General features: G+C 42.4%; 1 protein-coding gene across 1 annotated transcript; it reads left to right on the top strand.

The window, feature by feature from the left end:
• Window positions 1-203: 203 nt before the first annotated feature.
• Window positions 204-6,696, top strand: Krt12 (keratin 12). Its single transcript, XM_008835192.1, is given in 9 exon segments — window positions 204-725; window positions 1,696-1,778; window positions 3,064-3,220; window positions 3,947-4,105; window positions 4,198-4,323; window positions 4,449-4,588; window positions 4,590-4,670; window positions 5,664-5,734; window positions 6,599-6,696. Coding segments are annotated over 9 exon segments (1,428 nt in total). The 5' UTR covers window positions 204-212.
• Window positions 6,697-26,638: the final 19,942 nt, after the last annotated feature.

Below are 26,638 nucleotides of genomic sequence, written 5' to 3'. Positions count from 1 at the left end.
TGATTATTCAATTATAGCTATATCACTGAATTTTCATTATGCATAAATCACATACCTGCTGAGCTGGCTGACTGGGTGGGGGTAGGCATCCTGCTTGGAATGGGGAGTGAACTTTGCAACTGCAACACCCACCTCACGGCCTATAAAATACGACCCCTCTGGTGAACTGGCACGCACCTTCACTGGGGTCATCACCTCTCTCCAGCAGCACCATGTCGCTCTCAGTGCGCACCTCTGGGCAGTCCCGAAGGCTCTCCTCGCAGAGCAAGATGGCAGGCAGACCTCAGAGAATGTCTGCTGCCAGCCTTGCAAATGGCTACGGGGGACGTACCTTTGGCTGTGGAGTTGGTTGTGAGGGAGGCTTATCAGCTGCTGCTTCCATGTTTGGCACTGGTTCCTTGGCAGGACCTGGCACCGGCTACTGGGGACCCCTGGGAGGTGGCTTTGGAGGGCTGGGAATGGGATTTGGTGGGTCAGGAGGTGGCTCTGCATGTATCCTCTCTGGCAATGATGGAGAGCTTCCTTATGGATCCGGAAAAGAAACCATGTAAAATCTGAATGATAGACTAGCTTCCTACCTGGGTAAGGTCCGAGCTCTAGAAGAGGCTAATGCAGCGCTAGAAAGCAAAATCCGAGAATGGTGCGAACTGCAAAGGACTGGAGACTCCGGGTCACAGAGTGACTATAGTAAATATAACCCAATGATTGAAGACCTCAAGAATAAGGTAAGAGCCGGATTTCAAAAAGGTGCTGGGGAAGAGGCTTTGGAAATTGTTTTTCTTTTTTTTTTTCTTTTTTTTTTTTTTTTTTGGTCTTTTTGAGACAGGGTCTCCCTGTAGCCCCAGCTGTCCTGGAACTCACTATGTAGACCAGGCTGTCCTTGAACTCACAGAGATCTGCCTCTGCCTCCCGAGTGCTGGGATTAAAGGCTTACGCCACCACGCCCGAAGTTTTTCTTTTTTATTACTACAATATTTTATAGTAATAATCACCTACAACTTAGAAATTTTTCAACTAGGATGTGTACTTGGAGAATTTCCCAATCTCAAGAATTGTACATTTCTTAATTCTCCAACATTTTTTTATAAATACATTCACTTTTAAAAATGAAGCTGTCTTAAACTCTTAGGATGTCTTTGTTGTGTTATTTTTGTTATTGTGCTGTGGTGCTGGGGATCAAACACAGGGCTTGGGGTGTGTTAAGGAAGTGCTTTCCCACTGAGCTATATTCCAACAGGTTGCCTACAAAAATGGATGAGACTAAAAAATCTTATACTGAGTGAGGTAGCCTAAGCCCAGAAAGACAGACATCGCCTGTTCTCTCTCAGATGTGGATCCTAGTTTGAATTTTTAGATTTCTGTGTTTGAGTTGGAGTGAGTACTTGTAGAGGTCAGAAGCAAGAACAGAGCTATGGTGGGGGGGGGAGGCCTTGAGGGGAGGAGGGGAGAAAAACACATATGACTTTAGAGGGGGTAGCACTAGTGTAGAAAGCTTAAACACGGATGGGATGGGGGTATAGGAGTAAAGGTGGGACAAGGTTAATCAAAGCTTTCATTTTTTTAATAAAAAGTTTGAACGGGGGTGGGGGGGAGCAGTATTTAGCATCACCATTTTCTCTTAATGCCCAAAATTACATTTGTAAATGACTGGTCCTTTTAGGCTCCATTTTTGAGTGTCTCCTTCTTCCTTACCAGATCATTTCTGCCAGCATTGGAAATGCCCAGATCATCCTGCAGATTGACAATGTGAGGCCGGCTGCCGAGGACTTCAGGCCGAAGTGAGTCAGAACACAGATATAGCCCATCGTTTCCTTGTTTTCCAAACTTCCCACCTCCACTGACAACACAGAGTTCAAACCTTCTGAATGTCACATGACACACACTTTCCGTGTTCTCTTAAATGCACACAGGACATTCTAAAAAGCCAGGCAAGTCAAACAGGGTTCATATTATACACCTTTAAATTGTAAATTACTTACACCTACAGCTACGGATCATCTTTTTGTAATGACTCATAATTCAACATGATCTTTATACTGGTGTTTAAACCTGAATTTTCAATGCATCAAAACGATTAACAATATTTTTGCCACAGGGTTAAATGGAGCGATTGTTGCCCTGATGACACATCACCTGAAAGATTAGCTGTGCGTTTATTTCAGGTCCTTTCCCATACCCCACCCTTCCAGACAGAAGGATTAAAAAATCAATTTTCTTCTTTGCATTACAAAATGTCCCCACAGGAAATCACAGTGACATGGATTGTAAAGTTCTGGTAAAAGCTACTAAAGAAATAGCCAGGTGGGACTCGAGATGGCTCAGCAGTTAAGAGCACTGGCTGCTCTTGCAGAGGACCTGGGTTTGATTCCCAGCACCCACATGGCAGCTAACAACTGTCCATAATTCCAGTTCCAGGGAATCAGATACCCTCTCTGGCCCCCTTGGGCATGGGTCCCATTTACATACATGCAGACCGAACACTCATTCACATAAAAAATAAATAAAATTCTTCAAGAAATATTAAGGTTTTAGATCACAAAGAAAATTAAGCAAAAAGTATAACCATTATTCTATTTCCTGCTACTGTTCACAGGTAGCAGCTGCCAAGGGAGCCGACTCCCGGGGATGCATCACTGTGGGGGCCATTCCTGGGAGAAAGTCTCACCTCATGATTTCTTCATTTTTCTTCTCTCCAACAGAGCAGAGAGCAAAAAAAAAAAAGCACAAAAAGAGAGATGGAAAGTCACAAAAACAAAAATTGCACCATACACTTGTTGCATAACATTTTCCCTTCAGTGTTTTTGAGGCAGGGTCTCATACACCCACCCCAGGCAATCCTGGAACTCACTATGTAGCTGGGAATGACCATGAACTTATCATCCTCCTGCCTCTACTTCCCAAGTACTGGGATTACAGACATCCAGCACCATATCCGGCTCTCCACGTGCTATTTTTAAACAATTGCACAGATTCTTCCATCGAATACCTGTGAAGAGGCCAGGAGCCTCAATATGGTTGCTATTGATACACTGATTCTCTAAACCATTTGCACTCAGTTTTCAGGTATGAGAATGAGCTGGCCCTGTGGCAGTTGGTGGAGGCCAATATCAATGGCCTGCGCAGGGTGAGGGATGAGCTGACTCTGACCAGAGCCAACCTGGAGGCACAGATTGAGGACCTGACTAAGGAGCTGGTGTACTTGAATAAGAACCATGAGGAGGTCAGAAGTCACTCTTTTTTCTCTCTCAGACCCCAAATTTGCAATTTCAAATTTGCAAATCTGGAAGATATATTATCTCTATGAGAAAGTGACCATTTGTGCTGGGCATGGTGCCGAACATCTTTAATGTCTGCACTCCAGAAGCAGAGGCCCACAGGCAGATCTCTATGAGAATGAGGTCAGCCTCCTTTTGCGAGTTCCAGGCCAGTTGGGGCTACAGTGAGACCGTCTCAAAAAAAATTGATTTTTGTTCTCTCTCTGTCTGTCTCTCTGTCTCTCTCTCTCTGTGTGTGTCTCTCTCTCTGTCTCTCTGTCTCTCTCTGTCTGTCTCTCTGTCTCTCTGTCTCTCTGTCTCTCTCTGTCTCTGTCTCTCTGTCCTCTCTCTCTGTCTCTCTGTCTCTCTCTGTCTCTCTCTCTCTCTCTGTCTCTCTGTCTCTGTCTCTCTCTGTCTCTCTCTCTGTCTCTCTGTCTCTCTCTGTCTCTCTGTCCCCTCTCTCTCTCTCTGTCTCTCTCTGTCTCTCTGTCTCTCTGTCCTCTCTCTCTCTCTCTCTCTCTCTCTCTCTCGGTTGTTGCTGCTGGTGGTGTTGATGGTGCTTCTTGTTAAAGTTTAGTAGCTATTTCTTTAATATTATTATGAGTGAAGACACCCAAGAAAGCAAAAGTATCTGGAGCCCACTAGTCACCGAGAACCCCTGCCTCCTCGCTCTCGTTTGCTGTCCCTGGGAGCTTCAAAGTTTCCAGGCGGATGGTCCAAGTGAGGTCAATGTAGAGGTGGATGCTGCCCCTGGAATGGACCTCACTAGGGTCCTCAACAAAATGAGGGCCCAGCACGAAGCTATGGCTGACCAAAATCGGAAAGATGCAGAGGCCTGGTTCCTTGAAAAGGTAACCCCCAATCGGAAACTTTGGTACACTCCAGAAAGCCCTTCGAGCCGGCACAGCCCTCAACTCCCCCCACACCCTCTCTGCTGTTGCAGAGTGGGGAACTCAGGACAGAGATTAACAGCAACACCGAGCAGCTCCAGTTCAGCAAGAGCGAGGTCACCGACCTGAGGCGCACCATGCAGAACCTGGAGATCGAGCCCCAGTCCCAGCTCGCCCTGGTAGGCTGGCGGCATCCTCTCCACATCCTAAGAAAATGTTGCGCCCACGGTATGTTAGTCCGTGGGCTGCCCTCCTGTTTCCACTCCCTTCCACCATCCTGTCTACCATTTCTCTCCCATTGCAGAAGTCTCTGGAGGACTCGTTGGCTGAAACCGAGGGCGGCTACTGCTGCCAGGTGTCCCAGGTGCAGCAGCTTATCCGGAGCCTGGAGGAGAAGCTGCAACAGATGCGTGCGGATGCCGAGCGCCAGAACGCTAACCATCAGCCTGCTGGACATCAAGGTCAGCTTGGAGATGGAGATCGAGACCGAGACCTACCGCCACCTGCTGGATGGGGAGACTCAAGGGTGAGCCAACAATGAGGTTGGAAAATACCTCAGTAGCTGGTAGGCAATGGACATCTGAGGCAGGGGTCTTTAGTTGATAGAAAAGAACAATTCTTGCCTATAATCTCAGTACTTGGGACTCTGAGGCAGGAGAACCAATGTTTCTGAACAGCCTGGGCTACATCTACATAGTGAGACCATCTCAAGGAAGAGGGTGAGGGATAGGGAGATGGCTGAGTTGGTGCAGTGTCTGCAAACATGAGGAACAGAGTTCAGATCCCCACAACCCACATAAAGCATTATGTCTCTAATCCCATCATTCCTATGAGAAGATGAGCTGTGAATCCCCCAGAAGCTTGTGGGCCAGGGAGCCCCAGTCTATGAATGCAGTGCAAAGAGAGACCCTGTCTCAAGCAAGGCGGAAGGCGGGGGCCCAACCCCTGAGGTTGTCTCTGACCTCCACCAACCAAGTGGCTAATGCACCCCCTGGATCACATACATGAGCACGCACTCATACACATATGTATGTACACATGCACAAAGATTTTCTCCCCCAAAAAGGAGATGATAAAGCAACAAATCTAGAAAATACATATATGGAATTTATTAAATACTATATAAAATGTGTCCAGCTATTATCTTACTTGATAATAATTAATAAAATGCTTCAGTGAACCAAGGCTCATGTTCTAGGAAGACTCTAGATGACCTGACACTAAGGGTGCACATTGAAACCAGTCAAAACCACCCTGATCCTGTAGTAGCAAGTCTGCCAAAAACAACAGCCTGGACTGGAGGGGAAGAATTTCTTGCAAATAAGAAATCTGATTTCTGAGACCAGGTTGTGTCCCTTTCAGATCTCACAGTAGACAGGGTTTGAAAACAAAGGTGTGTTGACCCCATGATGGCCTTTAAATCAAGAAATTTGGAGTAGCCTCTCTGTTTGGGCCATAGTTCTACATATATTTCTAATTCCAGAAATGTTATGATGACATATCCTCTGCCTTTTTACAGTGATGGTTTTGATGATAGTTCATCTGTAACAGTCTCCAAATCGCAGGCACCACCAACTGATTCCTCTAAAGGTAGGTAGATAAGAATCATCACAAAATAAATCAAAATATCATTGATAAGGTTTCACGTTATTAATACCTTTAAATAAACTTGTATCCTGAGCCAAGGAAGCAAATTCGTGTATTTCTTGAGACAAAGTAAATAGTGGGTGGTGTGTTAAAACTTTCAACAGCAGAGCTGGAAGGTTAACTCAGTGGTTAGAGTTCTGACTGCTCTTACAGAGGACCTGAGTTCGGTTCCCAGCACCCACATGACAGCTAACCATCCATAACTCCAGTTCCAGGGAATCTGACACTTTTGTCTGACCGCCCCGGGCATTTCACAACATGGGTGCACTTACCTACATGTAAGCAAAACACTCATACACATAAGATAAGAATAATAAATCAAATATTTTTTTAACTCAGCAAGCTCAGGAAGGGGGAAAATCCTACTCTACAAAGGTATTATGAGTGCCACAACCACTTTTTAAGTGCTTAAAAATGCACCAGGTGTGGTTGTGCGTGCTTGTCATCCCAGTGCTTGGAAACTGAAGAAGGAGGATAGTGAGTTCCAGGTCCTCCTGGCCTACTTAGCAAGGCTCTGCATTGAAAGAAAAGGGAAGGGAAGGGAGGGAGGGAAGGAAGGAGGGAAGTAGAGATAGAAAGAGAGAGAGGGAGGGGAAATATTTTTCATCTGCGCACAAGACAATATTGAATGAATTTCCTTTTAGTTGAATGAACTTTAACTGAATAAAATCCATTTTGTTTATAATGGAAATCATTTTTGAAAGTTTAAGTTTGATGAAAACCATAAATTGAACAATAATAAACCTCAGATTGATATTTGAGACACTAGCCTTTACCTCCTTTTTCCTTTTTTTTTTTAAACTTCAGATCCAAATAAAACCCGGAAAATCAAGACAATAGTACAGGAAGTGATGAATGGTGAGGTGGTATCATCCCAGGTTCAGGAAATTGAAGAAATGATATAAATCACAAGTTCTTTCCTGTGGCTGCTTCCTTAGGAGTGAGAGATTTAAAACTAGAAATCAGTGCCTTCAGAGTAAAATGCGATATTCGGTGCCTGTTTCCATCTGTTTCTTCTTCTGTGGATCCTCTATTCACACTGAGTCCTTTTAGCCCTTCTGAAACAATATTCAATTACAAGTCCCTGTGACCATGAAGATCGTCACAGCAAACCAAAATTACCGTACACTTCTCTGGACCTGGAGTAGTCTTTTCATGAACTTCCTTCTGGTCACCTGGACCATTTGTTTAATCACAGAGCTTTGATGGAGTAGTGTAACTTTAGTTAAAGACGAATGGCAGTAAAATGAAGTGTGTGCCTCTTTTATCCCTGCAATAATGTCGCGGGCATGGACAGAATTTTCTGAGATGTTAATAATAAAGTACATAAAGAGAAAAATGTTGAGGTTGGAAATTAAGATTACTTCAAGAGTTTTTTCCTCTTGATACCAGCCAGCAATGCTGCTGAAATTTTCTATTTTCCACTACAGAGAATAGTTGTTCTATTCATCTTCAAATGCCTTCTTTCATACAGTCAAGAAATACTTGAGAGGCCTGGAGAGATGGCTCAGTGGTTAAGAGCACTGGCTGCTCTTGCAGAGGACCCGTGTTTGATTCCCAGCACTCACATAGTGGCTAACAACCATTCATAACTCCAGTTCCAGGGAATCCAATGCCCTCTTCTGACCTCCACAGGCATTGCACAGCATGGGTACACTTACATTCATGGCAACGCACATAAAATAAAAATTATGACTAAAATATTTTAAAAATACTTGCCAGGTATGTGGCACAGGCCTTTAATCCCAGCCTCGGGAGGCAGAGACAAGTGGATCTCCATGAGATCTAGGCCAGCCTGGTCTATATAGTGACTTCCAGGCAGACTGGGACTAGGGAGACCCTGTCAAAAAAATAAAAAGAAATAAATACTTAATGACCCCCATGTAGCATGGAAAGTTGTATATTCACTGATGAGTAGGAGCAAGTCCTTACCTGAGGGGTCACAGCTGAGGCAGAGGTAAACATCTACCAAGCATTGTCACATCGTGACAGAGGGCTCACAAAGTTCCAAGGACACACAGAGGAAGAAATGATAAAGTTGTTAAGAAGCAATTAAGTGTTTCGTTCAGAAATCAACAGGCAGTGGAGATAGAAAGGAAGCAAAGCACATGGATGAACCTGGATCCAAGGCTGGGGACCAGCCCTGCTTTGCTCCCCTATCTGGCAACCTTGAGTCCTCAGGCGGGGCTTTATTACAGTGAGTCAGATCCAGAAGCCAGTGACCGAAGTCAAATTCTGAGTTCAGACAGAAGAGAGTCAAAGTCCAAACCAGAGTAAATGGTGGTTTGATCTAGGTTTCCAACTTCAAAGCCCTAAAAAGAAAGTAAGAGTAAAATGTAATGATGAAGACCCAGGCCTCTGAAGTCAGACTGGGTTCAAATCCCAGCTCTGCTACTGCTTACCAAGTAATGACGCTGCACACCTGTTTCCTATCTTTAAGGTGGAAGAGACAATGATGGCAGTATTTGTTTCTCAGGGTAGGTTTTGTGAAGGGGTGTGTGTGTGTGTGTGTGTGTGTGTGTGTGTTTGTGTGTGTGTGTGTGTGTTGCATGCCCAGCAAATATGCAGTGTGCACACCCACAGACATGCATGTGCAGGCCAGAACAGGACCCAGAGTGCCTTCCACCGTGACTCTCCACCTCTGCTTTGAGACAGGATCTGTGTCTGAACCAGAGGCAAGGCTGGCTGGCCAGGGGGCTCTCTGTCTCACATGGCTGACCAGCTTTTTTTTCTGGGTGGTAGGGATTCGAACTCAGTTCCACATGCCTACAGAACAAGAGCTCTTATCCACTTGTGCCATCTCCCCAGCTTCCAGTTTTGTGACGATTAAATGAGGCAATCTACATATAATCCAGGAACCTAGTTAAGTGTTGGCCCTTAAAGAGTACTCAACGGAAGTGGAGGGGAGGGAAGCGTGTTTTATTTTTTTCTTTATTTCTTTGTTTGTGTGTTTGTTTGCTTGCTGCAAATGTTTAGTATCAGACCCAGGGCTTTGATGTACTAAATAAGTGCTCTACCACCAAGCTGTGCACCTCGCCTGAAATTACTCAATGTGTATGTTCCATAGTTGTCACTCTCTGAAATCAAAATAGGGTGGAAAAACCAGGGGAAAGAGGAAAAAGGGAATCAAAATGAGAGAGGAGAGAGAAGTTGTGCCTAGAAGAATTCTGCAATCAAGTAATAAAGCTCAGCTAGGCTTATTACTCCATTTTTTTAGCTGGCTTGTTTCAGTGTTCGGCTTTCTGAAGTCCCTCCTTTTCATATTTTTAAATGGCTTCAGATCCTCTATTCATCTTACTGTACTGTTCATTCGCCTCTCTCTGTTAAAGTATCCCCTTCCAACATGTCTTGGGTGAGCCTTAACTTTCAGACCCAAAGCAATTTCAAAGGTCCGCTCCTGAACAAGACCCCCAGTCCCAGTCCTACATAATAAATGATGCCACTGCCATGGTATTCCATAGTGCCTGCTAATAGTTACTGCTTTAAATAGCATCTGTTTTCCTTACAGTTACATCTGAATGGTGGAAAACTCAAATGATTTCAAAAAGGGTGTGCTTGAACTTAAATCCAGTGGTCATTTCCACCAGGTGTCTTGGTTTCTCAGTGTTCCTTTGTTTTGTACACACAACCCCATATAACTGTTTGAGACCTAGTGGTAGCTATCTCTTAGACATTTCTCTGTGACCTTGGAATGTTGGCTCCAGCATTCTGGCTTCCCTCTACACTCATTCCCCAGGAAATCTCATCTAATCTCATGGCTTCAAATGCTATCTATATACTGATTTCTTCTTGGGGTAGCCTTCATAACAATCTGAATGATCCTCACCTCCTGACACCCAAGTGGGAGGAAATGACACTAACCCGAACCCAACTCTACCCAACTCAATACTAACCCTAACCAGGCCCAACCTAACCCTAACTCTATCTAACCCTGACCTAACCCTAACCCTGACCCTGACCCTAACCCTAACCCTAACCCTATCTAACCCTGACCCTAACCCTAACCCTGACCCTGACCCTAACCCAACCTCAACCTTAACTGTACCCAACTCAATACTTACCCTAACCCTAACTCTAGTTAACTCAATGCTAACCCTAACCCTGCCAAACTCAACCCTAAAATTATTTAATCCTAGCCCCAACCCAACCCTAACTCTAACTCTATTCAACTCAATACTAACCCTGACCCAGCCCAAACCAACCCTAACCTTATCTAACCCTAATCCTAACCCAGCCCCAACACTAACTGTGCCCAATCCAACCAAAAACATAACCCTAATCTTACCCAACACAACTATTACCCTACCCAATCCTAACCCTAACCCAACCCTAACCCAAACTCTGTCCAACCCAATCTGAACCCTAACCCAACCCAAGTTGTATAAAGCCATCTTGGCAGGGAACTGGAAGGGGAAGACAGGAGAGGGCCATTGGGGGTGAATATGATCAAAGTACATAGTATACTGAATAGAAATGTCATTGTGAAACCCACCACTTTGTACAATGAACATACGAGAACAAGAGGGCACCTTGGCCTTTGGTCTCAGGGATGTCAGCTGTCTTCAAGGTTATACAATGGAGGGAGGGGCTGTTTAAAAAAATGGTCAACAATTTCTTAAAATCTCCCACTGAGGTTCCAGTGCCTGGGATGTTACAGAACAGCAGCAAGTTTCAAATAGTCCTTTTCTTGCTGTCTCTGTGGGAATATTCTACAGCCTCCACTTAACAAAGGAAGCCTTAGATTTTTATTGAAACTCGCATTGCCCTATACTCACTGCCATATATACAGCTAGCACAGCTGTTGGTTTGGACTGCCGTAGCAAAATACGTTAGGCTAAAGGGGTGTATAAATGATAGAAATTAATTTCTCACAGTTTCCAGGACCCACTTTCTGTTTCTCAAACAGTGTCTTCTTGTTACATTTGCACATGGTAGGCAATGCCCTGAGACTCTGCTCTATAAGGGCATTAATCCCATCTACCACAGCTCTGCCCTTAAGACCCTCCTCTTGATACCATCCCACTGGAGATTAGATTTTAATATGCATATATGGGGAGAACACAAATTTTCAGACCTCAGCAGTGAACTTATGAGACTCCAGCTTCAATCACCAGACCACAATCCCTGATTGAGGACAGCATGAAAGGCCCCTCTGGATTCTGCAAGACATGGAATATAAAAATGTCTTCAGGGAAAATAAGTCACTCAAGAAAAACCCAAGTAAAAGATGAGACAGCAAAAGACATATTGTGCGCAGTTATGTTGAGGTCTAAAATTTTACAAATTTAGGTTTTTACTTGTATACAGCATTTATTGTGTGTATTAGCTAAGGAAGGGTCTGGAGAATATGGTATATGCTGAATTGTTACAACAGTCTCTTGAGGTCTACCAGGGGGTGTAGAGAGGATGTTGTTTCCTGTTGTACATGCTTTAAATGTTGAACAAGAAGCATGTATACTCGGATAATCAGGGAAAAATGAATTGTACTTATCCAAAATAAATGAGTTTGTAAAAAGGCTAAGGACGGGAAGGGACTGTCTAGAAAAACCACCTTGGGATTGCCAAAGCAAGACCTCTTTCGGCTTGGTAAGACTGCCATCTGCTGGAAGCTCAGGAAAGGACATTTAAAACTACACTGTAAAGTCATTTGAGAGGTGTCCCGTACTAGAAATTTTCTATAGAGAAAGAGGGGGACTGCAGAGATGGCTCAGCAGCTAAGAACACTGGTTGCTCGTGCAGAAGACCTGGGCTCGATCCCCAGCACCCACATGTCAGCTAACAACCATCTTTAACTCCAGTTCCAGGGGCTCCAACACTCTTTTCTGACCCCTGAGGGCACTGCACAACACGGGTGCACTTGCACATGTACAGGCAATATATTCATACACATAAAATAAAAATAATAAAGTAATTTTTAAAAGAGGAAGAAGGAGGAGAGTATGAAAGAGGAGAGAAGGGGTGAGGAAGAAAAGAAGATTTTTTAAATCATCAATTTAGTAAGCTAAGATTGTCTTATTTAACTAGTAATTACTCCCCAGAAGGTCCACCAGAGAGTTTTCTATGGTGTAAAATAAAGTAATTAGTGTTTAGAACACAAGATAGTCAATCTGACCTTCTTGGGCTCTTAAAAAATGATATACTCAAATGTTAAAATGAAAATTGTGCTTGCATAACTGAGTAAATGGCTTTTGTGAAAGAATGTTTCTTAAATGTTAGGTGTAGATCTAAGATTCAGTTTCATTAAGATTACTATCATGGGCTAGAGAGATGGCTCAGTCAATAAAGAGCTTGCCATGCAAGCATAAGGACCTGAGTTCAAGCCCCAGAACCCACGTAAGAGATAATAAAGCCAAACATGGTAGTATATGCTTACAATCCCAGCACTGGGGAGACTGAGACATGGAGCTTGCTGGCCAGCCAGCCTAGCCTAATGGCAAGCCCCAGGCCAGCAAAAGACCCTGTCTCAAAAAACAAGGTGGATAGCGCCTGAAGAACCTCACCCAAGGTTGACCTCTGGCCTGTACAGGCACACACACAGGTGCACATGTGTACACATATGTGCACAGACACAAAGTTTAGTATCATAATCTAAAGAAGTCGTTGTGCTGACTATATCTTTTCACCATTGTGTCTGGCTTCAAAGGCTGTGACGGCACTATCCAGCAACTTATTAACAAAATCTTATTAAGATCGGAATTCATAGTGCAAAACCTAGTCACCTGGTAAAAAGATAGACAAGTGGGTGTTAAATCCATACAATAGAGAGAATACAATCCACCAATTTGAAAAAAAAAAAAAACTACTGATAGAGAAACCTTGTGAGAATCAGGACACAGTGGTGGGCACCTGCAGCCCCAGCTGCTTGGGAAGCTGAGGCAGGAGGATCATTTCAGCTTAGCAGTTTATCTGATCTCAGGCTCCATGTCTTTAGACGTATATATGTGCTAAATTAAAGAAGCCAAAGACAAAATAATACATTCGTATGAGTCCGTTTATACAAAATTTTAGGAAAAATAAGTCTTCTACAGTGACCACAGATCAGTGACCACCTGGGCTGAAGGGGTAGAGAACAGTGGATGGACTAGTTCACTGGGGAGTGTCCCAAGACAATTTTGGGATTGAAATATGTGTTGACTGTGGCAATGGTTACAGAGGTGTATCAAATTCTCAGGATTCTTCAAACCGTACACTTAAAATGGGTGTGTCGCATTGTAGGTAGATCTCTATAAAGTCAGTTTTATTTAATATTTTATGTGTATTACCTGCAAGCGTGAAAGTGTATCCGTGTCATGCAAAAGCTAGAAGCTAGATGAGGGCATTGGATCCTCAGAACTGGAGTTACAGACAGTTGCTAGTCACTATGTGGGTGCTGGGAATCAAATCCGGGTCCTCTGCAAGAGCAGTCAGTGTTCCTAACCTCTGAGCTATCTCTCCAGCCCCTACAAAGTTTAATTGCTCCATCTTCGTCATGAAGCCTAGGGAGCATGTGGGAAATGCAGGGGTGCACCTGAGTGAGCCAGCACCTGCTCTAAGCACCGGCTGGTAAATATTTGGGGATTTTCCCCAGCTGGCTGTGATGGGAATATTTATAGCACGGAACCTGGGTTTCTTTATGAATGTTCTCGGAGGACTGTTTGGCACCTTCTCTCCACTGAGCATATGGGGTACAAACAGATTCAGAAGCTGGTGTCCTGAGTTTATGTTCCAGCTCTACCACCTCATGGCGGTTTTATTTCTCTCTCTCATCTATAAAATCAAGGTGAAATAATGCTTCCTGAGTTTGGGGATGTAGCTCAGTGGTAGAGCACCTGCATAGTGTTGTAAGGCCCTGGGTTCAATCCCCAGTGTCAGAAAAAAAGTGCCTACCTCACACACTTATTCAAGGAATCAGTTCACCCATTACACTAACTCAATGTTAGTTGTGACTACTAAGAAAGACAAAATATAGCCGTTCCACAACTTAAAACGTCAACTAATTTACATATCATTCCCTATATATTTATTCTTTTCTTCCTTCAGTACACACTCCTTAAACAATTCCACTTTTGAAAAAGAAACGTGCAGATGTTCTTATGTGATATATGGGAGGGGAGACACAGTTATCCTCCTTACACTACAAATTACTGTCAGCATTAAATAAGTCGATTTCTGTGCAACAGCATTGTGAGCCACAAACCACTTCAGAACTGTGAGCTGCAAGCAATAATGTAGACTCTCCAGTTGAATGCGAGATTCCACACATGAATACCATGGAGCTTGTAAAACACCATGGAGCTTGTAAAACACCGTGGAGCTTGTAAAACACCATGGGGCTTGTAAAACACCGTGGGGCTTGTAAAACAGGTTGAGGAAAACACGCTCAGGGACTGGACACTCATGTTGTTAGCTTTTTCTTAAACTAGCACGATGTGATTTATAATAAAATCACCAGTAAATCCACCACTTTACACACATGCAACAGTGTGCTTTCAAAATTCAGAGTAGGTATTTAAACTGTACAGACAGTGAAAGCATGAGCATCAAATATTCCAGAAGAAACTTCTGCACTCAGGTCCTCCTTAAAATTAAATAATGAATTTCAGTTGCCAAAAGATATCACTTTGACTGTTTTGCTCTATAGACCTCTGTGTGTGTGCACATGCATGTGTGTGTATGTGGTGTGTGTGTGGTATGTGTGGTGTGTGGTGTGTGTGTGTACTTTATGTGCATGTGGTGAATATATGTGTGTGTATGGTATGGTTTGTGTGTGGCATATGTGTGTATGTGGGATATGTGTGTATGGTGTGTGGTGTGTGTGGTGTGTGTGTGGTGCATGTGAGTTGTGTATGTGGGGGAGGGTGTACATGTGTGGTGTGTGTGCATGTGTATATGTGTGTATGTGATGAATATGTGTATGGGGATATGTGTGTGATGTATGTATGTTCATGTGTGTGCTGTGTGTATATGCATGTTGTGTATGTGTGTGGTGTATGTGTGTGTGGTGTGCATGTGTGTGCACAGGCATCTTTGTGTATGTGTGTGTGTGCAGGCTTGCGGGGGGTAGGAGGTTGCAGGTATGCATTGTGTATATGTGTGTAAGTGATGAATGTGTGTATGGGTGATACATGTATGATATATGTATGTGCATGTGTGTGCTGCATGTATATGCATGTTGTATATATGTGTATGGTATGCATGTGTGTGCACAGGCATGTTCATGAATGTGTATGGTGTGTGTGAGCATGCATGCGTGCAGGCTTGTGTGGTGGCTGAAGGTTGTCTATCACGCTCCACCTTACATTTCTGAGATAAAGTCTCTGCTGCACGTGGGGGTAGTCAGCTGGATTTCCAGTGCATGGTGCTGCACATGGCTTTATTCTTACATAGGTTCTAGAGATCCAAGTTCAGGTGCTCATGCCTGTGCAGCAAGCACTTTACCAACTGAGCCCTCTCCTCAGCCCCGATAAAAATAATTCTTTTCTCAAAAACATGGAAACAAATGCATTATTTAGAAGTAGACCTTTGTGTGAAACAGTTCACAAAGAGCAGTGGGGTCTAATACACAGAAATACTCCAAGCTTTGCTCAGTGAGTCATTATTTTTCTTAAAACAAGTTAGTCGACTTGAGATGGTTCATCTCTTACAAAAAGACAATAATGACACCACATGTTATCACAGTATTCAGCATTCAGGAATTGTGGAAAACACCAGAAGCCTGGGATGCTGTGACCTTGGCTGGTCAATCTGCTCGTTTTATCTATTGAATTAGGGCCCAATTCCTAAAGTTACACACACATGAAGTTCTCCTGAGAAAACTGTATTGATTTTGAAATATTCCATTTACTGGAAACATGAGATTTTAAGAAATCATGTAAGGGTACAGTTTCACTTTTCAGATGAACCGAGCTACAAATAGAACTTTTTAACCATTCAGGTGTAATTTTTATTTTGTGTTTGTTTTATTTTTGTCTGAGAGTTTCAACCATAAGTATTGTCTTTACATTATTTCCATCCCTCCAGTCCCCCCCACTCTCCCCTTGTCCCCCCACTCTCTCTCAATTTCTTGTCTTCTTTGATTATTATTTCTCTATATACATACATTTATAAATATACATACATATAATGCACTGAGTCCATTTAGTGGTGTTCTTGTGTACCTGTGTTTAGGGCTGTCCACTGGTGAATTAGATAACCTCTCAGGGAGCTAGTTCCTGGAGAAAACTGAGTCTCCTTCCTTCAGCATCCATTGATTGTCTGTAGCTCTTCACCTTGAGGTGGGACTCTGTGACATTCCCCCATCCACCTTGGCATATCAGCTAGTTTTGTCACTATGCAGATCTTGTTAGACTACCACACTGTGGAGATGTCACTGGTGCAGCTTCCCTACCATGTCTAGAATGTATTCACTAGCAGCAGGTGTCTTGCCCCTCTGGCTCTTACATTCTTTCCTTCCCTCTTCCACCATGTTCCTGGAGCCTTGGGTGTAGACATTGCATTGTAGATGTGTCACTTAGGGTTGGGCACCTCACAGTCTCTATCAATGGGGAAATGAGAAAAATGGGGGTTACCTTAACTAGGGAGAGAAGGGAAGGCTTTACAGGGGCAGAGAGATAAATAATACTTAGGTGATGTTAAAAAGGGGGAAATGTAATATTTAATAAGCCTATTGAAAAATACACATAAATATAAATGTGCATGTATAGCTGACAGCTATAGAACAAAAATCACAGTGCCAAGCATGGGAAACTTGCTTTAGAAATGCAATTTTTATGTTTATTAAACAATATCCAGTTAATATAGTTTTATGAATCATATATTCATTTATTTGCACATGGATTCAACAAATTTATTTAGGATCAACTATACATATGTCTTTATATATACTATTAAAAATAAACTCAATCTCACCAATCCTTGTGATACATACCTTTAATCTCAGTGCTCCAGAGGCAGAGGCAGGTGGATCTCTGTGAGACTGAGGCCAGTCTGGTCTACATAGTGACCTGTGAGCCAGCTGGGGCTATAGAGAGACCCTTTCTCTAAATAAATAAATAAATAAATAAATAAATAAATAAATAAATAAACTCAATCTCTATGAACTAAATGCAAACACATAATACAGCTTCATTTGTTTTTCCTTTGTCGCATTTATGTAAATGGAATAGGTAAGTCATCATCATTTTTAATTGGCAAATGTCTTTGTCCCACACAATGATTGTTTAACAAAGGTATAAAGAGGAGGCACTTCTTTTAGAAGATATGACAACACTTCCTCTCTCCTTTTTATTAGGTTTAAAAGGAGCAACTCATACTATTAAATAGATACACGTTTTTAAAGTATAACACTCTTACATATCTTATTAATTTTATATTACATGCAAGTACCTTCACAGCATTTTATGTTTGGGAGACATTTGCTCTAAACAACCTTACGTGCTGATTCTCAATGACAGAGTGATTTCAATTTAAAATGTCCTATCTAATCTAACAGTAGTTGAGTAGGCTGACAAATAATAAGATGAATCTTTATCACGTTTTTAAAGCAAACAAACATATACAATCAGCATTCAACCAAGAGATAACCCTGCAACAAAAATTCTGCACACCGATCAGAATTCACCATCCTTGTAAATAAAGCACAGTCATGTAGGTCTGGCTTCCTTGGTCTGCTTGTTCAGAAGTTGGAGTCAGGAAAAGTCCTGCAGGATGGTATGACTTGAGGAGAACTTGACTCAGTTCCCCACTGGGGTCCCCAGTGGTAGCTCTCTCCCCGAGGTGACTCTGGCCTGTGTTTACACAGCTTGCTGAGAGAGCTGGAAAACTGAATGCTGGCCAATGGGAAGATAAGAGTCACTCAAGGGGAAGGCACGGTTCAGCAGGGAGGAGGACCCATGAGTGTTTGAGTCATCGCTATCATGACTATCTGTCACCTCCAGGGTATGCAGGGAACAGTTGCATGACAGGGGAATGTTTCTGAAAAGCTAAAGGGCAATATATGTCAGATTGTATTTCCCAAGATACACAGCTAAAATAGCAGGTTACACAATTATTTGCTAATTATACAGAAGGAGAATTTTTAAGCTGTAGTTTCCAAAGTATTGACACCCTGGAAAACTGATCATTCAAACAAAGTCTTTATATTGTCTCTCTTTTTCTCTGTGTGTGGGATATATATATATATATATATATATATATATATATATATATAATCTCCAAGTCTTTTATGTTATGATGACATTTTATCTCTGAATCACAATTCTGCTTAGGATCTTTGAAGAGTTTTTTAACTTATGATTTGCTCAGGTAAAACACCAAACGAGAAAATGTTAATGTAACAAATTCTTACATTTCAGTGAAATTGAACTTGAGCTCAAAAATCCAGGAAAAAATGCTCTTCCACCAATGTTGCTCTAACCTTTCTTCTACTGTAACTTTTTCCCTAGGTCAAGCTCCATATCTCCTAGAACTATAGATTTCTGTATTCCTTCATTCAACAGATACACTAAGTACAGCATGGCCATATCTGGTATTATACCTCCTAAATAGCATGGCCCAATTGCTTTTCTTCACTACCATAACTACCACCGCCCTTGTCCAAGCTGGGTAACCACAGTTTCCACTTAAACCCTCTCCTCTCCATTCTCCCCTCACAAAGCTGATGCTACTGCTGTGTTGCCTGAAACTCTTCAAAACCTTCAGCTGATCTTGGAATAAAGACCAAAAATCTAGCCAAGTCTTAAACTGTGAGTCTCTCCCTCTATCTTCACCAGCCCTACTGACCCTGTTTAGTGCTTCTAAAATATGTATACGTACAAGTTTAAGTCATACAACACGATATGCTCATACACATAGACAGTGGGTACTACAGTCAAAGAAATGCTAATCTTCCCCTACCCACTCCGGTTTCTTTCCAGACTTTTCCCCTTTGCCTAGAGCATGTTTCCTGCCTGACTTCAGTCAAGCTAACTCCCACTCATCAGCCAAGTCTTAACCCAAAGGTCACCTCCTCTGAGAAGACTTGACTTGTCTCTTCACTGTCTTCTGTTACCACCATTAGCCAAATCAGGTTCTCCTAGTGTGCCTATATACACATAGAATTTGCTCAACGGTTGAAATAATGTAAACTTGTTCTTTAAGGGCGGGGGCCATGTCTGTTTTGACCTTCATTGCAGCCAGCTCTGGCACCTAGAAAAGTGCATAAAACAGCACATGTAGTCCACTGCGTAGGAGGCCATTAATATTTGTTGAATGTAGGTGCGTAGAATTGTATACCAGTGTTAGACTGTTCAATAAAACTAGAACACCTGTATTGCCCTGTAGGCAGTGCTAATACCTAGCATGTGGTTACCCCCAGTAAAAGCACCCAGTAAATATTTGTTGCATGAATATTAAATGATGTGTTCTTGAAACAGTCATCAGACCATGGCCTGGTCTAAGACTTGGTCATTCTCAGCCTTGGTCAAAAAAGCTGCTTTCTGCAGTGGACAGCAATCACTGGAAAGATTCATCACTGGTCAAAGTGTTGCAATAAGAGACTAGTGCTCAGCCTTAAGTAGGGCATCTATATTAATGCCACCACCACCAAGGCTCAGGAAGAGGAGGCAGAAAGATCAAAAGAGTTGGAGGGTGAGGAAGAATCCTGAGAAATGCTGTCTCCTGGATGTGACATGGTTGTCTTGGTCATGGACAGCTGTGTTTATTTCTTCACTCTCATGCTTCCATCACTCATTTTTGCAAGACTCTCTGGACAAATCCAAGCTTATCAGGACTCAACAGCTAAGCAGTATCCATGGAAAAGGAGGCACTAAGAGGATGCCTTGAATACATTTAACTGAGTCTATTTGTTTGGATTCCTCCATTTAAATATGCTTGAGTCATGTGGAAATCAATTCCTCTTCCTTTCTTCTCCTTGATTCTTAATAAAAAAGAATTAAACTGACTGTTGCAGACTGAAAAATGTGAAGAAGGAGGCTCGCGTGTTACTGAACTAGTCACTGAATCCAATGATTATTTTCAGTATACTCTTTGGGGACGTAAAACTTATCTAAACTATGCAAACTTTAGCTTGTTCATTTCATAAGTCTCACTGATATAAATCAATTGCTCAGTATCTGATGATTCAGTAGAAAGTGATCTTCAGTTTCAACAAGCAGCCTTTTAACTCCGGACATTTTTAAGGAAATTAACCTGAAGCCTTTGTCCCACACATACTAAGAATACTAGAAGTTGTTTTCACAAAATAGAGCAGCTTGGTTTCTATCTGGTATTTGTCGGATTGCAGGTATTCATTAATATTCACTTAGAGGAGCAATCTTGGAATTTGCTAACTAAATCTTAGAAGATGAAATTAAGGCTACAAAATAGAATTCTCATAAAGCAGCTGATAGAAGACTAGGTTTACAAAAAAATTTTTAAGTCATAATACTTCCAGTAAACTAGATCAAAATTGAACTGCCCCCTCCCTTAATCAACAGAGGTGCTCTATCTGAAATTTACTTTTCTCTCAAACTAGTACTGACCAGGCATTGCAGAGTGAGTCGCCAGATACATGAATGCAAATAATCTCCCCTTGAGGTATAAAGTGATCTGTCTATGAAAGAAGATGCTGACAGGGTGCTGCATGCATATGCAAGATGGAGAACATATATAGGGCTGGGTCTGAGGACCACTCTTCCGGCACCAGCATCTGAGCAGAGCCTATATAACTGATCAGAAGATTACATAAAACTCCCCTGTATGGTGTAAAGTGGAAGAGGACAGGCAAGAACAAAAAGAAAGCATCTGTCTCATAAGAATCTTAAGCTCTTTGACCACAGCATCTGCACTTTATTTTTACATGAATTTCTTTAACAAATATGCCATCATTTATTTGGATAGTTTCTTGTTTCAAGTAGTCAGACATTTAGATGGTAAGTAGCTATTCAAAGCAATCCCCATCAAATTTCCAATGAAGTTCTTCAAAACCTTAGAGAAAACAATCTCAGAATTCATATAGGAACATAAAGGACTCAAATACCCAAAGCATATTCAGCAAAAAGAACAAAACTGAAGCCTCACACTGCCGGAGCCACAGTCACAAACAGCATGGACTAGAGTAGGGAACCCAGAACCAACCTATGCAGCCACCAACTGATTGTAGATAATAATAAACTTGACTGTAACATTTTCATACATGTGATATAATGTATGCACATACATGTACATATAATTTTTATTATTTTCACACACACCATCATCCTCTCTTATCTCCCTTTCCCTCCCACGATCCCTTTCCTCTTCTACAACCCTAGTTCTTTTCCTTTTTTTAATCTAGATTCTGCATATGACAGAAAACAGGCAATATTTGTCTCACTCAATCTGGTTTACTTTGCTCAACATCATGAGCTCCAGTATCATCCATTTTCCTGATAATGACATAATTCTGCTCTAGATTATCCATTTTTGTATCCGGTTCCTCCTCAAAAGTAGCACCATGTACCTATTATTGACCATCTAGAAGCAAATCCCCAGTACTTCACACGAAGGAAAACAGAAAGTGGGGATGCCAAATGCATACTGATTGCAATGATGTTTAGAAACATCACATTAAGTTGATACATTGTTTACATATGACTTGAAAGTTCACAGAAATGAGTTTTGGATACAACTCAGTGGAATAGCACATGCTCATTAGGCTCAAGGCCCAAGTCAACCCCTAGCTTCAAAACAAAAGTTGTTGTCAGAGCACAAGACTGGCTAAATTCCAGTGAAAACTATCGTCTATCATTTGGCGTGATTTACAATAAAAGTGTGTGCTGACTGAATTTTTCATTTTGGTACCAATTAGGCTGTCATAGCTGTATGGCTCTGGTATGTGAGTCATGAAAAAGTCTAAAATCTGGGAACAATAATAATGTTTTAATCACTACTCTACAGCAAACGAGGCACAGACTAGCAAAACCAGCCATGTCATAAAGTACCCACTGAGGAGTCTTTGTTGGGAAGAATGTCTGGCTCAGCAGGGGGACAGCAATGTCCAACAGATGAACCACTCAGAACAGAGTATGAGTGGTCGCCAGGGAAAGTTTGTTTGGAGGGAAATAAAACCCCAGTATGTGTTGTTAGATTTTGCAATGACTGTATGTTGTAATAATGAAATGTGACTTTAACTGAAGAGGAAGATAATTACAGCTTAAGAGCCAACTACTTAATCAACAGCACAATCAGAAAAGCCTGCGTGACAATCCTTGGCCCCACACCCAAGAAAAAAAAGTGAACCCAGAAACTGAGTAGAGCAAATTTCCATTACAAATGTGTTCAGAACACGTGAACCACTTTGGAGCCACACCCTGAAACTGAGGAGGGGGGTCATTTATATTTCTAATGATTATTACATTGAAATAATTTCCATAAGTTTAGATAAGAAAATGAGAGGTTCTGTTTTGTGTTGTTTCTCTGGAGGATGCAGTGTTACCCTGGAGACGGATATAACGGAATAAAGCACAGCACACATTTCTGAAAACAGTATTCCTTGAACTAATACTGTAAACAGAAAAAAAAGACTAATGTATAGATTTAGATTTAGATTTAGAAATGTACAGATTTAGAAGTAATTCAAGCAAAAGCAACTCACATTATGATGTTATGATGTAAGTGAAACCGTGGCATCTAAGAAACAGGTGAATGAGTTGGTGGAAAAGGTTTTAGGAGACAGAACTCTCCAGCAGCAAAGTCATATTCTGTGTGACAGATTTTAACTCCATATAAAGACATTTTTTTGATCGTTGTAATACCTCAAAAATGGAATGTCTTATAAGGCAATAAATTTCTCATTCCCAGAAACATCCAAGTTGAGATTGAAGATAAATGATAAGGAGGTCAGCTGAGTGTGGAATATTTAACAAGAGAAAAAAGAATATTTATGAACACCTGCTATGCTTTATAACTTTGTGTTAACTGTTGTTGGTGGTCTCAAATTTAAAAATTGAATACCAAGCTGGAGAGATGGCACAGTGCTTAAAGAGAGCTCTTTCAAATGACTGAAGTTCTGTTCCCAGCACCCACATTGGATGGCTCACAATTGCCTGTAACCCCAGTATCTTGTTTGCTTTCTCTTAACCTGGGTAGCTTCTAAACCCAGCCACAATTACTGTCCTGAATCCCAGACCCACATTGCCTAGAATACCTGCACTTAGATGTCTATCAGGTGCCTCACCCCTTATCTCTTCCATCCTGAATTCACTGCCTTTCCTACAAGGTCTGCTCATCAGGTGCTTCATCTCCCGGCTTCTCTATCCTGAATTCACTGCCTTGCCTACAAAGCCCGGCTCCTCCTTTGTATTCACATCAGCTAATGGCATTCTTCAAAACCCTTCTGTCGTCTTAGACTCACCCCCATCAACCTGCAACCAGCCAACGGTTGGACGTCACCATTTCTAGCTCCCATCACCCCTTCCCTCCCAGGCCACTGCTGCCTTCTTCTTTTCACCAGTTTGGTTTTGGTTTTGGTTTTTCTCTCACCACAGACTCTTGAAAATCCTCCCTCCTTCCTACTTTTTGCCCCCCTCTAAAATCCATCTAGTACAAAGTTAAGTTTCTAAAAATTAAGGTCATGTTTATCTCCTTTTAGACAGCGTTCAATGATACTCCCTGACTCTGGGACCAAGTCCAACTTCCCAATGTGGCCCCAACCTATTTTCCAAGCTTATCTCTTGGCACTCATTCACATAAACTTTACGCCAAACGAAACTTTTCATACTTCTTCAGATAAGTCCTGTGTGTTTACATATCCCTTATGCTGGTCTCTTTGTCTAATATATTGTTTATGCAATGAAAGCACATTCATTACTGAAGACACAATTCAAATGACTCCTCTTTAAGTCTTCCAGAGACTGGTTTTTGTTTGCCTGTAATTCATAGATTTTTACATCAATCTGGATTACCAAGCTCTTGTCCATGTGTCTCATCTGCACACCATCCTGCATGATCTGGCTTCCCTGAAGGTCAGGACCACATCTTACTCATCTTTGCATTTGCAGACCCAACTTAATTACCCGGAATGTAATATGTATTCAACAGACGACTGTTATACAAACAGAGGGTAGTCCTTCAGAAGTAAAGAAGAAATCAGACCTGGATACAACAAAGAGGTGTTCTTTGAAATAACACAGAACAATCTCTTCTCCAAAATTCTCACCCCCACAGTGCCCCAAATTCCACTTATATCAAAGGTACATTTTTAATATGAGTAGTTCCAGTGAACACCTCTGTGGTCCTACCCCACTTTGCCTTCCGTAAGTCACACACTGAATTAGACCAGCCGGGCAGTAATCCACTTAATATCTAGTCTCACGGCAGGCTGAGAAGTTTCAACAGGGAATGAGGAGGAAAAAGGGAAGTGGAGGCTGTCCAGGAAGAACATACTAAATTGGGATGTGGCTTTGAAGGGTCAGCTTGAGAACACGAGGCTGCTGAAAGTGGAGCGCTACAGAAAGGAAAAGTCAGCAAATCAAATATCTAAACTCAATAATGGAAACTTAGGCAAGTGCTGGCTCCTTTCCTCCTCCCCAGAGCAAGGGGAACACCCTCTCTCATACTCAGTGAGAACAGCCCCACCTTTACACACAGGCTTGGCTCTGCACTGGAAGATCATCATCCACTGTCATCCATTGTTACTTAACTCCTGCTAACTCAGGTAACCTCACAATTGTTTCCACCCTCTGCCCCCATTATCTTTCCTTTCATCTGGGGAGGAGGCAGGAGAAGAGGGTGAACTGGTTTCTGCCATCCTAAGACATCAGGCCACAAAGATGATTAGATTTCAACTTACTCTATTACCTCCCACCTCAACTAATATAACATATTACATTCCTAGCAGCAGTGAGTAGGCTTTCTGAGAGAAGGAGGTCCAAGCTTCCAAACAATAAACATAATGTGCATCCAGGGGTGTTTCCACCTTGTGAAACCTGTATCAGTTCACCTTAAATTCAAGCAAAGGGCTGTGGGGAGATGTACCACCAACACCAAGCACAAATTCAGACCCTGTACTTCCAAACCCACTCTTTCTCCTGATCTGCTGATAGACCCCTATTCTCTTGGTCCTGTCCACTTTAGTGCCTTTGTAATAATGAGAAAACTATTTTTGTGTTCATTGACTTTTGTTAAGCCTCCTCCTCACTTGCCCCATATCCTGAAGTCATACATTAACATAATTTCTTCTTTGATGTCCTTGAAATACAAGACCCTCCCCTACCTGTCCCCGCCACCAGGAATCGGAGACAGTCTAACCACAAGCATCACTGTGGACCACATCAACCACATGGCATGAAACCTCCCTCTTCCTCTGAGACCTCTAAGAAGGGGCCACCACCACGCTTCAAGGACCTGAACTTTCCTCAGAGCCTCCACCCTGCTGTCCATCAATAGCATCTATCTTTCCATGGCATTAATAACTCTTCTCATAAACCTCTTGCCCAGAAAGACAATCCACATGAGTTTTCCCCTGGAATTCCTAACCTGAGACTGTTAAGCTTTTCTTTACTTAAGGCCATAATGGCATGCCTAGACTTTTACATTGGTCCTGGTCCCTTTCAAACCAATTGAAAATATGGAAATGGAGGCTGTCCAAGAAGAGTTTACTAGACGGACTATTTACAAAAGTATGAGTGTGGTGCAAGGAAGCCACTACTGTTGTCACATCCATGCCCAAAAGGACAAAGGAAGGGAACTTGGAAAGGGAACATCACATAAAAATAGCCATCTTAAGAGGAACTGTGGTGTATTCAGTGCCCATATATACACAGGCCAAAAGACAGCCTTGGGCAGTGTGCCTCGGGTGCTGTCTACCTTTTTGTTTTAACAGAGTTTCCAGTTGGCTTAGAGCTAATCATTTCAGCTAGGCTGAATGGCCAGAAATCCCCAGGGAGCCACCAGTTTCTGCCTTCTCAGTCCTGGAATTACAAAGATGTACCACCACACCAGGCTTTTTTTCATATGGGCTCTGGGATGGCACTCGGGTCCACATGCTTGTGTGACATGCCCTGTTCTGACAGCTATCTCCCCACTGTGGCTTTCAGGGATAGGATCTAGTCAAGATCAGGGCAGGTCATAAACTCTACAAACCTTTCCTCCTCCCTTTTCTGCTTCCCCATGTGATCCCCACTGAACAAGCATGAAGAAAGGAAGGGCGCACAGCTGACTTCCTGCAGCAGAAAGTGAGAGAGAGCGGTGGAAAGAGGCTGTGGAAGGGCAGGTAGCGAGTCAGAACTCTTCCATTTGTTACATTACTCCCCCCTGTATGCTGACAACTGAGTTCTAGCTTCTCTTCTCCCATTTTATTACTTTTCAAATAGCGATATTAGTGGCTGTGTTGAAAAGTTTTCCTGATTTACACGTTTATTTCTCTTCTTCCCCTCTGCAACTGAAATAAACACACGAACACTAAAAGACAATCGTCACATCTACCCTCCCGTACTCAGTGCCTCTCTTGAAGCCCTGACGTAAGCTAAGGCTCCACTGTCTTTCCATACACTTTGCCCCTCATAACTGAGGTGTATGCAGCCAGTGCCCTCTGCATCCTGTACATTCAAGTAGAGCAAAATCGTGGGTTTTTAGGACCATAGCAGATTGATACAGAAAAGACAGAGCAACTCCCTGGCTGTAGGATCAGGGCACAGCAGATTGGGGTGGAGCAGCCCACAGCGTCCACGTGCATGCATTTTGAGTTCTTGGGACACATTGGGAGAAATGAAGGAAAAGAGCCAGAGAAGTTGGACTTAGCTAGATAGCTGACTAGTGAGCTGGTGAGATCTGCCTGTCTCCACCTTCTTGGAACTTGGATTACAGACACACACTGCCACCCCCTGCTTTTTACACGGATGCTGGAATTCC

The sequence above is a fragment of the Nannospalax galili genome, unplaced genomic scaffold (assembly GCF_000622305.1).
Source record: "Nannospalax galili isolate Female #2095 unplaced genomic scaffold, S.galili_v1.0 scaffold137, whole genome shotgun sequence".
Classification (NCBI taxonomy): Eukaryota; Metazoa; Chordata; class Mammalia; order Rodentia; family Spalacidae; genus Nannospalax; species Nannospalax galili.
This window is presented reverse-complemented; position numbering and strand designations above follow the sequence as displayed.